The following is a 17,266-nucleotide window of genomic DNA, read 5'->3' as shown; positions in this document are numbered from 1 at the left end:
CACAATCTCGAACAAAAATAATGTTTTTAACGCTGTTTACAATATTTACAGTAACTTTTACCTCAACCAGGAGGCGTAATATATGTCTACTACTAATAAACATTATTTTTGGTAAAAGAAGTTTCAATTTTGTAAATTTTTGAATGCACGGTTACGCTTCGCTTCATTCCTATTGATGGAATGTGAAAAATTGATATATTGGATTTAAAAAAATAATAGTAACTCACATACGGGTGTATGCCGCGTGTAATAATGGAGATTGTCCCGACGTTTCGCGACCGACTGCTGGCCACTTCTTCAAGGGAATGATACTGGGATTTGGTTTTTGCTGCCTTTTTTATATTTCAGGTGGCCGTAGCGGAGCACGAAGCCACCGGACATGCGATCGACTTCGAAAAATCAAGAACATCGCGAGGATAAAACATTTTTAAACCCGACTCATCCGCGAGGCCATAGAAATAAAGAAGAACAAGAACAACTACAATAGAGATACCGGATTAAGAATCAGCAATACTTGGAACCCAGTCATCCGCAACATCTTCCCCCTCCAGTCCTCACTCCCCACACCCTCCGCCCACCCCTCCCACCTGAAATATATATATATATATAAAGGCAGCAAAAACCAATCCCACCATTATTCCCTTGAAATAGTGACCAACAGTCGGTCGCGAAACGTCGGGACAATCTCCATTAAGACACGCGGCATACACCCGTACTATGTGAGTTATTATTATATAATCATCATGAGCCGCGAAAGCTTCAATCAAGAAATTGATATATTTGGTTCTAAAATTACTATAATTAGAAGAAAACGGAGCGTACTGATGAAGTGACCTAGAGTGTTTTTGCAGAATTCCTTCGTCCCTGCCATAATACAAATTGTCAAGCAATACCGTGGGTGTAAGTGACATAAAAAAAGAAAAATATTAATTTAAAAATCTTGGTACCAGCTTTGTTCAAGCATTCATCGTATTACCTCGCACTTTTTTCGTAGGCTGCAAATTTTGCACTGAGGAATTACGTTCGGCGTGTTGAAATCACTGGAAAAATTTACATAACAAAGAAGTTTAATCATTCACTTCAGAAAAATTCACATTTCATTTTCTCTTTAAAATTAGGTGAAAGATCATATTGTCACTCGTCTGTCTTTTCCTAGGCCTCCGGTCTGAGGTTTTAATTTTTCTCCCACGATGATATAAAATGAATTATCCAATAATAATCTAAATTATTACTGCATCTCATTTTGATAATGTACATGCATAGATAGCAGATAAGACACATAAATGAAAAAATTTTATTTCAGTAAAATGTCTCTGGGTGCATTATCTCCTGTAATGTCCTTGAAAACAGTGACATTCCGCCATGCATCACACACTGCTGGCTATGAGCGAAAATAATATTTATTTTCTTATAACTTACACCAAGCAGCGATTATAATTTTTTGAACGAGAGAGCATGTTACGAACATATAATGTGTGTAACAGACATTTTTCCGTGGCGGAAACAAGAGCTGCTTACGATCAATGCTCTCATTAGGTTTTTAACTGGTGGCGCTTACACTGTCGTCGAATGTCGTGGAGAAGACAGATCCCATTTCACTCCTCTGCACCCAATGTGTTGTATAAATTCTTCACACTCAATGGCGGGCAGCATTTGCTGATTAGTAAGAACTTTTTGCCTTCACTTTGCCTGTCTTTCGTTTCCTACGTTTTTCTCATGGACTTGTAATATGGGAATGCTATTTCGTAGCCGGGCAAGTCGTTCTCCACAACCCATACGGACCCAGTAGACGCACTTTTCACAACTTCAAGAACGCAGGCTGCGACACTCTCAGGCCTGGAAAGAAAGAATAAGGTCGAATTGGTATGCGAATCCACCCATAAAGCTCTTTTTTACATGATGTCACATCACTAGAAATCAGGGAATCCAAAGTAAAAACAACCGTAAGATTAAATTCAGTCGGTAATATTTCTCTTTTGGGCATCTTATTGAGGGTTTTAATTCGATTTAATTTATTCTTGGAGATTTTGACATACTTTATTTAAATGAATTGAATATATTTTCGTAACCCAAATATGCAGGCAGTAATAGAAAAGAAATTCATCAAGACCGACCAAACTTGCAAGAAGTTAATATTGGGGATTATAAAATGTTCATTCTAACTAATCAATTATATGTCCGAAAGATAGTTATTTCCAGGTGATTTCAAAGGCATTTTTCATAGCCTACAGTGGTCATACGAGTAATAATCCTAGAATGGGAGAAATAGATTCGAAATCGGGAAACGGTCGAAATTTTACTTCATCTCCAAGTTTTACAGGCCTTATGAATTGATTTGACGCCATTTAAAATTGATTTATTATTCCGAAGCATTGCCGTTACATTCATGATAAAACTGATGATGAAAAATATTAATGATGTATGCTCTCGATAAAATGAGATTTCACGCCGTAGCAGCACCGCGCTGATTCCTATGAAGTTTCTGCGTGACTCTGTCGTTGCGATGCGTCAAATACATTGGCCTGCATATTTATAATGGTACGTAATAAATTGGTACCACAAAGAGAAAGGCAAGAGCCCAAGTGTAGCTATCTAGCCAACAGTTGAACTCACTTTTGCATGTCGGGTGTTATATCTAATGCCTGGGCCAGGGCGTTGACGACTTCTGCTGGAGCTGCCTTGGTGAGCTCCGATTCTGTGAAGCCCGGGCAGATGGCCATGTAACGAATGCCTTGAGTCTCCAACACCTCTTCTCTCTGAAGTGCAAAAGACAAAACCAATGTTATTTTCACACCTATAAAATTACATATATGGTAGTGGTTACCAACTCGGAAAAAATAGTGTATTCCTCAATCTGCATTTTTACAATGCAGTGCCTCAGAACATCCCCTCTAATTTACCACCCATCTTCTCCAATGCCATTCCTATGTACTTTGCTTCCCAAATTCAAAGATGATTGTGTATAATAGTATTTGTTGTACTCAGTGATCCTGGTATGGGATTCTATTTCCCCAATTTGCCAAGTTGTGCGAATGATAGAACAACAAATTAAACAATTAAAAAATATGCACCAAGATATGCACTGTCTACTTATTTAATTATCAAAACTCTAAAACACGTATTTCAACTGTCTCGTAGTCATGATCAGGTACTGAAATATTTCAGTTACATTCGCAAGGAAACATCGCGAGCAAAAATGACAGGAATCAATGTTTATGCCAAAGTATGAGATTGACTATGGAAGATGGTGGCTTGTTGGTGTAACTGGTGGCATACCTGAACGACTATCGGGAGATTCGGGTTCGGATTTCGGCTAATTGTAAGTCAAATCGTTTTTTCATGGCGAATTCAATCATTGATGTGTACAGGGTGGAGACAACTTGTGTCACGAAATTTTAACCCTGGATAGCTGATGTCGGTATGAACAAAAATTACCAATGATGCTTCGGTCGAAGACGCGCCATTTTTAAACTACAGAAACCTTTAGCGAAGCCCTCCGATTGGCCGCGAGTTTGCACCGTTGCCAGATCTCTGGAAAACTCATGACATCGAAGGCTTTGCCTGCGATGTATCCTAGGCATCCAGCAACAGGGCAAAATTGAGGCCAATCGGAGCGCTTGGCTCAAAGTTTTTATATTTAAAAAATGGTACGTTTTTAGTGTAAACATTATCAGAAATTTTGGTTCCCAGTGGCGTGAGCTATCCATCTAACGATTTAATCGTTGGATCATTCTTCCTTATAGAATGATCCTCCAAGATCGTTAGAACATTAATGGCTTGCCGGGTCTCGCTTATAGTTGGGCCCTCTTCTCTTCTATAGCGTTGAGGTGTTTTTTTCCCGTTCCGTTCCTTCTGCTCCTTCCTTTCCCAGAAGCGTCGATGGGCTCGTATCGCGGCGGCGCCTCTTTCCTTTTCCCTTCCTGTCCTCCCCCTCCCCGGGTGATCGGGCGTATAAGCCACTGGTTTGGTTCACGGTGTGTTGTATCCTCGAAGGGCTCCCATGAGCCCTCATCCGTTGGCATCAGCTATCCACGATTAAAATTTCGTGACACAATTCTTCTCCGCACTGTAAGTATATATTTCAGTGCATAGGCCTGAGGTCCTGGGCCTCCAGTGTTGGCAATCAACTGTTGACCCGACGTCTCCAATTTCACTTTCGTGTACTCACTCCTAGAGATCTGGTGAATCCGATGACTCCGTGTTTGGAGGCCGCGTAGGCAGTCGACTTGGCGTGAGGCATGAGACCCAGGAGGGAAGCCATGTTCACGATCACTCCGCCCTCGCCGCCGGACTCTCTGCTCATGTGCTTCACCGCCTCCTCCACCCCCCTCATCACGCCCAGCTGCAAAAGACCCAATCGGGTGATGATCGGTGGTAAAACCAATTAGCTGTAATTAAATTGGGACCCAGATGCGAAGAATCTAGGGCATTGGGAGGAGTGACACAAGGGTGCGTTCTGTCCCCCGAATTTTCATTTTGTTCATTTAGAATGGTTTCAATGAAATCGAAGAAAATCTATAAAGGGTAAAAATTCTCAGTTATAAATGCGTCAAACGACTCAGTGAAGCACCCAGAAAGCTCGTGATTAACACTTCCGCCAGGAATGCTTCAGATCATGCACCAAGAGAAAATGAAAAGAATGAGGTTGCATTTTTTGGCCCAATTTTTTTGGGCTGAGATATATGTATTCCTGGGTGGATATTCGAAATGGTAAAAGTGAATATTTTTACGGCTGGCATAACCCATTGCGTTGGAAATAAAAAATAAATGACCGGGGTCGACGTACTCACCAGATTCACCTCTATGATATATTCCCATCGTGGTGTACTCTCTGGAATTCCAGCGTTGTTTACAAAAATATCCAACCTGGAAAACCTCTCCACTGCACGCTTCACTGCTCCTAAATGAAGGAAAAATATTATAAGGTGGTTTTTTTCTAGGAACATTTTGATCAGAGTCGGTGCTAGGTACTTCTTCAGGAGGCTTGCGGTGGGCGTTGGTGGGAACGGTGGTCTACGAGCGTTTTCGGAATCACCATTAATCGATTTGAAATGATTTTAAGTTCACGGAGGACAAGGATGTCTTACGACAATTTATCAATTACCTCCGATGAAAGAGACATCCATCACCGCGTCAATACCCTGTTAATCACTTCGGTTCTATGGGTTGTTCATATCGATTGGGTTAGGCCGGCGCTTATTGTTTAAATGATCCGATTTGAGTATTCGTGATCTCAAAATGTGCGAATTAGTGAGAAAAAAACATCAAAGAAGCCCCAGGCTCTTGTGACGACGGATAATCATGCCTGAGGCTTTAAGGTGTCCCAAAAAAACCGAAAGTTTAAAAGTTGAGGGGGCATTTCCATTTTCCTATGCGAATGCATGAAAAAACGTCCTATAAAAATTTTCAGCTCAATCGGACTATATTTGACCCTGCCGAAACGCATTCAAAGTTTGAATTTTTGAGTTTTATAAATTTCATGCAATGTTGCCTAGCTCTAAGGGTTTGGGGGGAATTAAAATTAGAAACCTCTGAAAGAAAATGCTCTCTTATTGTTATACTGTCACAATGCGGATATAAAAGCACTGGGAACAACAAGCAATATGAAAAACTAGAGTTTTTTGCCACTTTTTTCATACATTTTCCTATGCCACTTAACAACTAGTAACATATGTTGCCTCTGAGCCTCATCAGTTGTCAATTTTTTCTTGACTAGAAAATATTTTATTAATTGAACTCCTCTCTCTGCAGTATCATTAACAACCTTAAGGTGTTGAACTATAGATAGGCCCTTCTGATAGTCTACGTCACTTTTCCATGTGCACGGATCTCGCAAAAAAAAAAATGTCGGCGAAATACCAATAATTTTGAAAAACTTCACAGAATTTTTCGAAGCGAAGTCAGCGAGAGTCAGCTCACTAATAGGTCGATTAGGCGGAAGAGTAGCCCGAGGTGCGTCATCATCAGACCCCTCATTGTCTCTGATTGCTTCCGCAATGTCTCTTTTCTCGTCGTCAGAAACCATTTCATCGAAGTGGGCCATACAATTCAAGTTTTCGAAAGTTTTAACCATAGATGCTCGCAAAACTTGGCCAAAGCTGCTGCGTAGTGAGGGTCTTTCTTCCGAGCAAGGACTTTAAGTAGCTCAAGATCCATTCTAGGAGCGCTCACTGCCATGGGACAGGTGTACCAATGTTTCATAAATGCAATTGCAATGAAGCAACACAATTTGAATAAATTGTCACTGTCATGTGTCGACAAACGCAATTGCTTGCCAAAAATCCACGTTTTAAAAGCGTAGAGCTCCTTATTCATCCACCGTGATTTGTCAGTCGGGCCTGGGGGGCGAACCACATACTTCTCTTTCTTGGGAACCACACCACCCAACCACACTATACACAACTCCAAAAATTCTATGTAGCCGTCTCGAGGATGGTGGTTCTAAAATAATATGGGGCATAATTTTAAATACTAATTCTGAGGATGGACTTTAAATCACCCTGAACATCCTGACATTTACCATTTACGAACCTGCAGCTGAAGAATACAAAATTTGATAATGTCATCTACATTTGAAATATCATTCAAACAGCCTCTTGTCATCTTCATTGCTTGGAAGTAATTTCCCATCCCAGTGCACTGCTAAAGGAACTTGAGGGTGAAAGTCTTGCTTGATAAACCTTTCTGTCTCGGTCCTTTTATTCACTCTCATTCTATGTAGATGAGATTTGGAAGATACTAAATGGATTTCATCACCTTTAAAACCCAATGCAGATGCTGTCGTATTGGCGACAGCCTGGACTATCATAGACCCAGCGGCAGAGGACGTCTGAGTCCGATCTAGGGAAGCAGTCACAAGGCTGTCGGACATCATACTTACTCTATGGCGCTTTCCGGACCTTGTCCGCATTTCAAATTCTGTAAAAGTAACAAAATGTTATTTCTCCCTTTCTTCCGCCATATTGGTCACCCTTCCCGCACCCGGAAAAAATTACTTTCTTCCGAATTCGACGAGCTTGTCGTACTCTCCGCAGACATCTGTCAAATGAGGTCCACTTTCTCATCCAATATTTCCCTTTCTTTCTCATGCCGTTTTTTCCTTAAAAAATCCTCTTCTTGAAGTCTCTTACGGTTTTATAAACGCTTACACGACTTTATATCAATACCTTCCATATATCCTTTTCAATCTGTTTTTATAGATATGTAAAACAACTTGTCCTCCTCCACAGTAATGTTTGAAAGGGCGTCTTTGCAGCCGATGTCAAACAGACAGTCGACAACTTTGCTGAATTCCTCTCTTGCGGACACTGACTTCTCCCTAGTTTTATTTTTGTCTTTCCCAAGGGCACGGTAGTTCTCGTAAGCTGTCAGGAGCTTCTTAATGGCTGCTCGAACCTCCTGCGTAGGAATATTAGACTTTCCCCACACAACAAGTAACTCTTTGATTGCAATCCTTGCTGCATCTGCCGCTGACATCGATCCTGGAGAACAGTGTAGGTTGTAAAAGAAAACTTTGAGAACTTCACGCAGCGTTGGGAGTTTACCATTGCCGGGCAAATTACCCACCAACCACACACTTGTCGCACTTCGCATAACCGGCGTACCCTTCGACTTCACGCTCATTCTGGCAACCGCCGAAACAGCCTCGACCTCGAAACACACGACAATACCTCACGTTATCAGTTAGTGCACAACACTAAACTCCACGAGTGACTGATAGACTAAGCCGGGATACTTTTAACATAAACAGAGCGATGTTCTGAAAGCGCATAACTCGAATCTCAACGCGACACGGCGCGGCGGGGCAATATGCACTCGACTGGCGCCTGGCGGCCGCAACGGCGAGCGGGGCTTGTAAACACACCGAGTTGTGGCTATGAAGCTCATTTTGACTCAAGTGTTGCTGTCAACGACTATAGAGCTAGAGGAAATGGTTTGAACTTAAAATTGGTTGTTTTTTAACACTCGATCCTCCTGCTGGGTAGGCAACATTGTATGAAATTTGGAAAAATCAAAAATTCAAACTTTGAATTCGTTTCGGCAGGGTCAAATATTGTCCGATTGAGCTGAAAATTTTTATGGTATGTTTTTCCTTGCATTCGCATAGGAAAATGGAAATGCTCCCTCAACTTTCAAACTTTCGGTTTTTTTGGGACACCCTACTGAGGCTTATACAGTCGTCGAAAAGAGGGAAATTCCACGGGACTGAAGAGGGTCGCGCGAATCAAGGAATGCGCGGCGTGGCTGGTGGTAGGGTGGCGGTGGGGGTGCGTGCGGCGAGAGCCTTTGTGGCAGCATTTCAGTAAGAAGCAATCGAGATACGAAAAGACGGTTGAAATATTTGTTCAAATGGATCTGAAATACCATGTTTGCCACAGAAAACGTATTATCCGGGTCGAAAACCTCAACATTCAAAATGACTGTATTTAGGCCCTGAGGCACATCTATCCGTCGTCGCACGAACCTGGGGCTTCTTTATAATTTAATCTCACCAATTCGCACATTTTGAGACCACGAATTCTTAAATCGGATAATTTTTTAAAATAAGCCCCGATCTACCATTGGGTGCTATTGGAAAATCGATGTAATAAGTATATTTCTGGAGTTCTGCGATGATCGCTAGATGTCTCCTCCGGTGGGAGTCGTTCGTAAGTTATCATCTTAGATCGTTGCCCTTCGCCATCAAATCAACTTCAAAAAGAGTTAACTTGATCAGCGGCGATTCTAGAAGCACCATATATCAAAATGTGGAATTTTATAATTTTATTTATCAGTATAATTTTTATATAATTTTCTTTTGGAGTCTGATCAAATAAACTGCTTTAAAATTGGGGAGACCGTCGAGAATAAATGTGTGGCCAATTAATCTAGCGTGTAAAATGAGCAGTAACCTTTTAAGGAGGCTTAGCTACTTTGCCACCTTCGGCACTAAATGAAAAGATATCACTAAAGAATAACCTGCCAGTGTACTCATAGACAATTGTTTGGGGTGGAAGTAGGTGGCTAGTGAAATGTATTTTTGTTGTGAAAAGCAAATCATGCTTGTTGCGTAGGAAATGGCATTCACAAACCTTGAAACTGATCCTTGTTGGTCACGTCACAAGTAAAACATGCCACTTTGATCTTTCCATGTTCCTCTTGTAGCCTCTTTGCTGATGCTAGTAACTTCTCCTCGTTGTGGTCTAGTAACGCGACCTGCAAACGTGAAAGAATTACATCCTATGCCCGCTTAAAACATTATTTAGATAAGTAGATAGATTTACTGGTTACAACTATTATGAATTGAAACAAGATTTACGTGTCATGATTGCAAGTTAGGTTGCCAAGAGTACCTGTGTTGAGGCAGCCTTCATATGATATATACATTGCTAACATTGATGTATATTACATAATAATTTGCATGTTAATAGATTGTAAACATATAAAATAATAATAAAAATTAGACATTGAAATTTATAATATAGAGCAGGTGATGCCACATATAATAATACAAATTATACTTAGGAATTAATTCGAATCATCCGAATTAATCCGGCTGATGAAGCAGCTCGCAATCATTAAGACCTTTATTCTAGTGCTCTTCTCGATGAGGGTTCTCATCAGCTTGCATTACCTAATCATAAGATAGTAAGATAATTTATTTTATTGAAAGCTTCCACATATTGCCAATTTACATTCACCCTTTGGCAAAAAATATGCTAAATAAATATATTAAGCCTAACACAGAGAATGGTAACCGGTGAGAAACTGAATAAAATGACTCAGGTTTGTGAATGCATTCATTCTAGGATAGAGTAACGGGGTCAACGTTCTGAGGAAGAGGATATGCTATGAACAATATATTATGGTGGTCATTGTTGCGTAGATGAATTAAGCTTATTGTTAGTAGTGAATGTAATAGTGAATACCAAATGATAGAGTGATGAATCCTTTGCATACGCGATGTGCATCACGTACACTGTTTTATAATGGGTTAGATAAAAGTTTCATTTCTTGAAACAGCAAAAACAAACATTGATAACACAAGATTAGGAGAGAAAACAAAAAAAAGATCGGCGACGTTGCAAAAAAAACACTGGAGATAGCAAATTGTGCGTGAAAAGATTAAGAGGAAAATTTTTCTTCTTCTCTGGATTTGGAATTGGGTTCCCCTCCGTTAAGGTTTTCCGAACCGACTTCAATCCGAATGTTGGTGCGAATAGGTGAGGGTAGAGCTCACCTCGTAATGGTCCACAAGATAGTGAGCTTCGCACGTATAGGGTGGGGGGAGCCAGTTCCTCTCCCAGGACCATCTCGCACTTCGAGAATTTTTATTTGTGGTCTCTGGAAGCTTCACCCGAGATTGGAACCTTGGAATGCCTAAAGGACCGCTGGATCACGCTACCTACTCCGTAGTAGGCTACTGCGCTACATTTTTATCTGTCACACTTTGAAACGTCATTATGTGAATGAAGCCTGTAATTGTCCACAATAAAAGTATTGATGCGGTTATAACGCGATCGTATTGGAAAAGCCACTCGTTTCCTCTTGTCAAAAAATTAGATATCCTCCCACTAAGGCATCTATTCATTTATAAAGTCCTAAGAGTTTTCTGTAATCGTAGCGGTGAAAAGGCCAGACCACAAACTTATCACATCAGATCTTGGAGAAACTTTGATATACCTAGGCCGACGACTGAAATTTATCGACAGTCATACAAATACTTAGGGCCTAAATTATTTAGTATGTTGCCAAGAAATGTGGCGAACTCGGAAAAAAGATGGGGATTTATATCCGCTGTCAAAAAATGGCTTATGAGGTACGAGGAAGTAGAGTTTCTGATAAGAAAAAAGTCACATAAAAACGTTTTCAATAAAAGGTATATTGTATGTATGTAATTATGCGTTTATGTAAGAAAGTTTGTTATCCTTGTGTACATTTTTGAAATATCACAAGTGAATGCAATCGGTTAGATAAAAAATCACTGAATGCAAAGAAATAAATTTACTTTTCATGTATGTTTGCATCAGGCCTGTACAAAAAGTGTAAGATGGTAGCCCCAAAACTATTCAATAAGGGGTACCTATGTATTCCACAATTATTTAAGTGTTTTCTAATGTAATATATTTGGATATTAATGGAATAAAGTTATATTATATTATTTCAAGTTTTGCCCAAGAATACCTAAAGCAAGATTTTTATTCCTGATTTTTGGCATATGGCTGAGGTATTTTATGCTGTTTATTAAATATACTATATAGTAATATAATAATAAATGCATAGAAACAATTAATATGCTGCGAATGCATATTAATAATTTGTACGTATTAAGCGTATAGACACTGTTTAAGGCCCATTTCACGCATTTGCATACGTTGTAATTCACCGTTTAATGAGATCTCTATGTATTCTATTTTATGTTCTATAATAGACGGATATGATGCTTCAATCACGTTGAAACTAAGGAAATCAAGCTAAGTTTCAGGAACTATTTGCCTCTGTTACGGTTTGAGTATCGGTGGAAAGGACTATTACTATTGAGACTCGACTTAAGGTACACCGCCGCCACCTTCACACGTCTAGCCAAACCCCTAAAAGTAGTCCATCTCGGAGTAGGGGGTGATATTGAAAGAAGGAATTCACTTTGAAGAAGCAGAAATACTCTCCCAAGCTATTTGAGCAGTATTTATGATTACTGAATGAAATCGAAAAGAGAAAAGGTGGACTATCGGAAAATTCTAGCCATATGGAAAATCGAAGTACATCGTATAATTCAGGACCACTCCACGACACCAGTATTATTCCCTGAAGAAGATGAACTTGACTTGCCTAGAATCGATGGATATAATGAACTCTATAACCATATTGAAAACCCAGGAGCACTCTATGTAGTTAATTCGCCGGGAAAGCACCTAATCATTCTTCAGATGTTACACCTGCCTTTTCTGCCTGATTTTGTTGAATCCAGGACTAGGATTTTAGGTTTCAAGTATAGTCGTATCTCGTTACGGTCGAGTCTTATCATATTATGTCCTAATGCTCATTGCATTTGTCGCGAGGGTGGGTAACGGTTCTGCTGCGCCACAAGGGAGGCATTGGGAATTCATGCTTGTTAGTGAAGAGTACGTGGAGCAAGTTAACTGCTGCGCTACCGGTCGTTACCTTGTCGCCTACCGTTGTGGCGCTGTTGCCTGCATAGTTCTTCACCTGTTTGCTGGTTGCTATGGTTTTGCAAAGGAGAGCCACCGTAGTGCACAGACAGGAATTAATTGTGGCTTGCCACTATTTCTCTCCCGTTTTGTGGGCAGGCTGTTTTCGGTCCGTTTCTTCAACTATTTTGTCCGGTTAGTAAATGAAATATAACACATGTGCTCCAAATTCCATACATGTTATCGTGAAGTATAAAATAAATCTCTAACTTGTTTCCCAATTTCTCTCTTTAGTTCTTTTTTCCCTGGCTTCATCTTGACCCCTGCGTGAAATATATTTTTGCAATCCTTTCGTGAGCGACTTGATGTGTTTTTTCTTCCTTTTTTCCGTTCGAATTGGTCCAGGGAATTGTGATGCACTTCTCGTGGGGGTTCAATTGGAGCAATTTCATAATTCAGGAGTTTTCGAATTGACGGCTCGCAAGAGGTGAAACCAACCAACAACATCGTTTGTAAAGTGGGTGGTTATGCAATTCTATTTTGCACCGAAGATAGGGAAAGGAAAGAGGTGAAAGTTTGCGTGAAATTTGGCCAGCGGATCTGGGTCGACCTGACGAACATAACAACGCCGGCGATGGAAGAAACGACGAAACTATTGAGTAATCAAATACTCGATATAACTGATGGTAAAAGTTCTTAGCTCACATAAATTATGCCTATAGACCATTCTATGAAAGTAGATTGGAGAGTTAACGGATGGTTGGCGAGAAAAGGCGATTAAATATTTCATTTCCACATGGTATACTGTTTGTGGGAGGCGAGAGACAGCCTAGATCATTAGCACCGTGGGGAAGGAAGTGAGGAGAGAAACCTGGCGTTGGCATTAGTCTGCCCCAATCGAGAGGGGCCAAGGGGCCCTATTACCGATAAATGCTTCTTATGTAATTTTTTCAAACGAAAATTTCTAATGTTTTTTTTTCTTGAGTCTACTTTTTTCTAATACTTTTACCTAGTAACTAATTAGTGGCGACCGCATGTTTATGAACAAAAAATTCTTGAACTTAAAGTGTAATACATAACATGGATTCGAAACCCAAAGTTGTTGGAAAATATCTCGATGTTTTTTTTTTACTTCAAGGTGAACGGCCTGTAATTTATGTGCCCTTCATAAAGCATTCAAGCCGGGATCGGGAATTCTGTGAAATTCTACTAACGCTTACTCTAGGATTTCAGCTCACGTGGTGGGAAGCCAACACTCTAGCCTGGACACACCCGATCCTCAATATGCTTGGAAAGTTTTTCGACGGGGGATAGTTTTCCCGAAATACTTATGATTGTGAGGCGCATTGCTTTAGAAGCTGGTGCTGAATATGAAAGGTAAATAGAATCACATTTTTGAAGTCTTCAATCGAATTCATAAGTCATCCAAGAGTCAGGCAAATATTTAAAGTCAAGGTTTTTTGAAAACTCGTTGCTGTAAAAAAATTGAGATATTTTAACCAAGCTTTTTTTAAATACCCATCCATCCACCTGATACTATTTATTAGGGCAATGCCACATCTTGAATTTTATTAAATATTCCATTAAATCGACAACTGAAAATTTTCAAGACCTAAAGCTGCCTCGTAATGCCTTCATTCGACTGACATGAGAAGTCGCTGAACGTCCTGTGTCTCACGCATTGGGAATATTGTATAGCACATCGAAATGTTTGAAATTTCTCCGAGGTAGGATACGGATGAAAATCCTTCGTATAAGAGGATATAATCAGAGTTTACTTGGTCAAAAACAGTCCTAACTAATGTATGGGACGCCTGTTTCAGCCTAGGTCAGGGCAAACGAATAATTTTTGGAATTTTTGCAGTTTACATGCACTCACCGGTGACTGCTGTGAACTTTCACCGCTGTCTAAACTGCGCATGAATCTAAATCATTTATTCAATTTCTTATGAAAAATATACATTGTTTTATATATGCTTCCTATGTATCTCAGTAAAGATAAAAAACAACGCAGGAATAATAAAACAATACGAGAATCCAACCTTCATTTTATTTACTTGACCAAGGCTATTTCCGGAAAGTGGTATCATACCTGGGTAAAACCTGCATCGCTTAAAATACAATTTAACTGCGAGATTCCAATGTATTGTTTTCCTTCCGGATTTAAAACGTGTACAAATTTTACCAAATCAATCCAATAGCAGTTTATAGTGGTGCTAGTATGTGACTTATGCCATGTATTTCGTTCTCTGTGGAACATGTTAAAAATGCGCGCAGATCCGCAGTCTATAAATTAGCCGACTCTATCTCCAGGTCACAGTCAAGGAGAGCTGGCGGACGAAAAAATATTTGATATAGTGTGGTGTGTGTGTATGTGAGAAACTAGATGAGATTATATGGTTGGAGGACTGATTGGGAAACGAGAAATGGGAGAGCCGAGAAAATAGAATCAAGGTGAAGGCAGTGTGAAATCAAGGCGGTGAGGATTGTCTTGTCTGTGGATGGTTCGGGTAATAAACAGCTTGTTGTTTATGATAGCTTGAAGGGAATAGCAAGATACCAGCTTCAAATCGCAATTTCATTCATAAGTTTAAAATTCATACGGATTCGGACAGACTGTCTCAAAAATGTTAAGCTTTGATTTTTTTTAACACCACTACTGCGTTTCATCAATACGCTAGCAATTTCAGTTGGGACTTTATTGACCAAAAAATGTTCAAAGTGCGTTCGTTCCTTGATCACCAATAGAACTATCAGAGATAATTCAAATAGGACTTAATATGGACGTTCGAATGTCAATCTTAGGCAGTAAAATGTAGTGACTGTCCAATTAGTCGTGCATACATTTTATTTGTAATTTTAGACTCTTCCCGTTGGGCGAAATTTATTAAATTTGTGACACATATCAGAAAATTTTGTATGTTTTAGTGAGAGTGAACCAAATATTACAATTATCACTTTTTGTCCCCAGAATATTGGGACAAAGGCAGTATCTCATTCTGTCTCATTGGGTTTCAATATTAAATGATCGCATTGATTAATCCAATCAATATAAGAAGTGAAATATTGTATTTGGTGGTGATTTTCCAAAAAAAGTGATGGCCGCTGATGATGACAACCTCATTATTCGTAAATCGCGAACCATTCCCTGGAAATTTTATCCTGCATCACGATTATTATCGACCTGGGTAATAATTTTAATCACTTGTAATAGATTTTAGTTAAATGAGACGTTGCAATATTTCCACTGGATTTATTTTAACGCGACGCGTTTTGCTGTTGCAAGCATCATTATCGAAGTGCGTTATCACAAATAACATTGTCAATTAATGTCGTTTGTAACAACGTAACGCATCGTCTTAAAATAAAATCCAATGGAAATATTGCAACGTCTCATTTTACTAATAATATTAAGAACTTTCACCTCATCGTGCCGCATATAATACAAGATACTAGTCACAGTCTAGGAGTTTAAGTCATTGCGTGGTGAGGGGGAGGGGAAGAGGGAAACCCGGCGACTGAATCATAAACACGGCCTGTCGTTCGACGAATGGACTGCTTACCTTGAAGTGCCCTGCTCGAAGAACTCACGGTAAGGTGTCCGATCGCTTGAACTCTGGAAAGTCTTCCGCTGGTATTCGAACCCTGACCCTCTGGAAAGGGAACACTATGTAGCCACCAAACACATCTCTCGTCTCCAATGGAAACAGCTTCTTCTTTCTTTTACAGTTTCGTGAGCGGAAAATCGTGCTCTCAAATGGAAATGAACATTAAATGGGAAATTCTAAATAGAAGACGTATCACTTCCTGGTTTTCCTCCGCGTTTGTCCTCGAACTACATTTGAAATTATTTTTGAATGTCATCTGCGGAGTGTACACTATCTGGGATGGAAAATAAACCTACTAATGCTTCTGTCCTAAATACAGAGTACTTGCAGGAAACATCGTTTTTACGATCCTTAATATACTGATCATTTGTTGGTTGGAGGTGAGTTTTTATTTTATTACACCAAATTATTATGTACGGAGAGAAATTAAATGGCAATATCTTTATTCGAGCAATTTGTTCATTCTAATATCTTGTGTTTCTTAATTTTTTTTTCTGCATTTTCACCATATTTTCATCAATATATTTTCCCTCCCATTGTACCAAAAATTCGCTTTCCTCCGCTCCATCAACTGATAGAATTCCAAAAACACAACCAAAACATGGGGAGAGAGAGAGAGAGAACCCACATAGAACGCACTTTATCTCATTTCCATAGCTCAATCCTTGAGAGGATAAGAGGGAAATGGAAACATAATGAATGCCTGATAACCTCCAACATTGTTACTCATAGATTTTAGCCATGATATTATAATAGCCACATTCTTTCTATTTTCAGACAAGCACTGCCATAGGATCCTTCGTATAGATACGAATTTTCGGATCTATTCCCCGGGAATTTGTGCGGAAAGATTATTTTTTCTGCTCCACAGTCGATGAAACACAGACGATTATAAATTATGATTTTTTTAAATGGAAATGTAGAATGTCTTATCTCACTCTCACTGTTATCTTAAGCAAGTAGCAATCAGGATGCATTCCTACGTACCGAGGCTCCATTCTGCAAGAAGGTTGTGGCGATGCTGAGTCCTATACCACTGGCCGCTCCGGTCACTATGGCCACCTTGCCTCTCAGCGGCTCCATCTCACACTCCGTGGGTCGGTCGGGAAAAAGGCCGCCGATGTCTGGATCTGCACTCGGACGAGTGGTGGAAGAAAGCGGACGAGACAAATCGCCTCGACAACACCTCTGGCGGACGTCGACTTCCTCGCGACTTCGGCACTACTGCGCGTCGATTAGAGGGGTTAGGGGGGGGGGGGGGGGGAAGGAATTGGGGGTCGGAGAAGGGGGTGAGGAGGTTGAATTGTGGGTGATGGGGCGGTGGAGACTGTGTAATAGATGAGGCGAGAGCAATTGTGTCTAATTGCCGAGTTGCATGTGCAATAGACGAAGATCTATCCCGCCTATTGTCGCGAGCGGTTGGGTCGTAGATATTGGTGTAATAGGGTAGTTTCCTTCATAAAATAAAACAAAATGCATTGATTGCGATTCCTTACCCACCATTAGTGTATTCATAATTTACAAATTGTT

The 17,266-nt window shown here is 40.0% G+C and overlaps 1 protein-coding gene across 1 annotated transcript in view; it reads right to left on the bottom strand.

Annotated features, from left to right (window-relative positions):
- The window catches only part of LOC124163727 (uncharacterized short-chain type dehydrogenase/reductase y4vI-like), a 37,886-nt gene extending 20,927 nt beyond the window's left edge, over window positions 1-16,959 (bottom strand). The window contains exons 1-6 of the mRNA XM_046540800.1: window positions 16,724-16,959; window positions 9,072-9,195; window positions 4,791-4,900; window positions 4,169-4,342; window positions 2,614-2,756; window positions 1,708-1,836 (exon numbers count right to left, since the gene is read on the bottom strand). Coding sequence (XP_046396756.1) covers window positions 1,708-1,836; window positions 2,614-2,756; window positions 4,169-4,342; window positions 4,791-4,900; window positions 9,072-9,195; window positions 16,724-16,819 — 776 coding nt within the window. The 5' untranslated portion in view covers window positions 16,820-16,959. The remainder of the gene's footprint in view (window positions 1-1,707; window positions 1,837-2,613; window positions 2,757-4,168; window positions 4,343-4,790; window positions 4,901-9,071; window positions 9,196-16,723) is intronic.
- Window positions 16,960-17,266: the final 307 nt, after the last annotated feature.

Source organism: Ischnura elegans, chromosome 8 (assembly GCF_921293095.1).
Source record: "Ischnura elegans chromosome 8, ioIscEleg1.1, whole genome shotgun sequence".
NCBI classification, from domain to species: Eukaryota; Metazoa; Arthropoda; class Insecta; order Odonata; family Coenagrionidae; genus Ischnura; species Ischnura elegans.
Note: the sequence above shows the minus strand (reverse complement) of the source record. Positions and strands in the feature narration are given on the sequence as shown.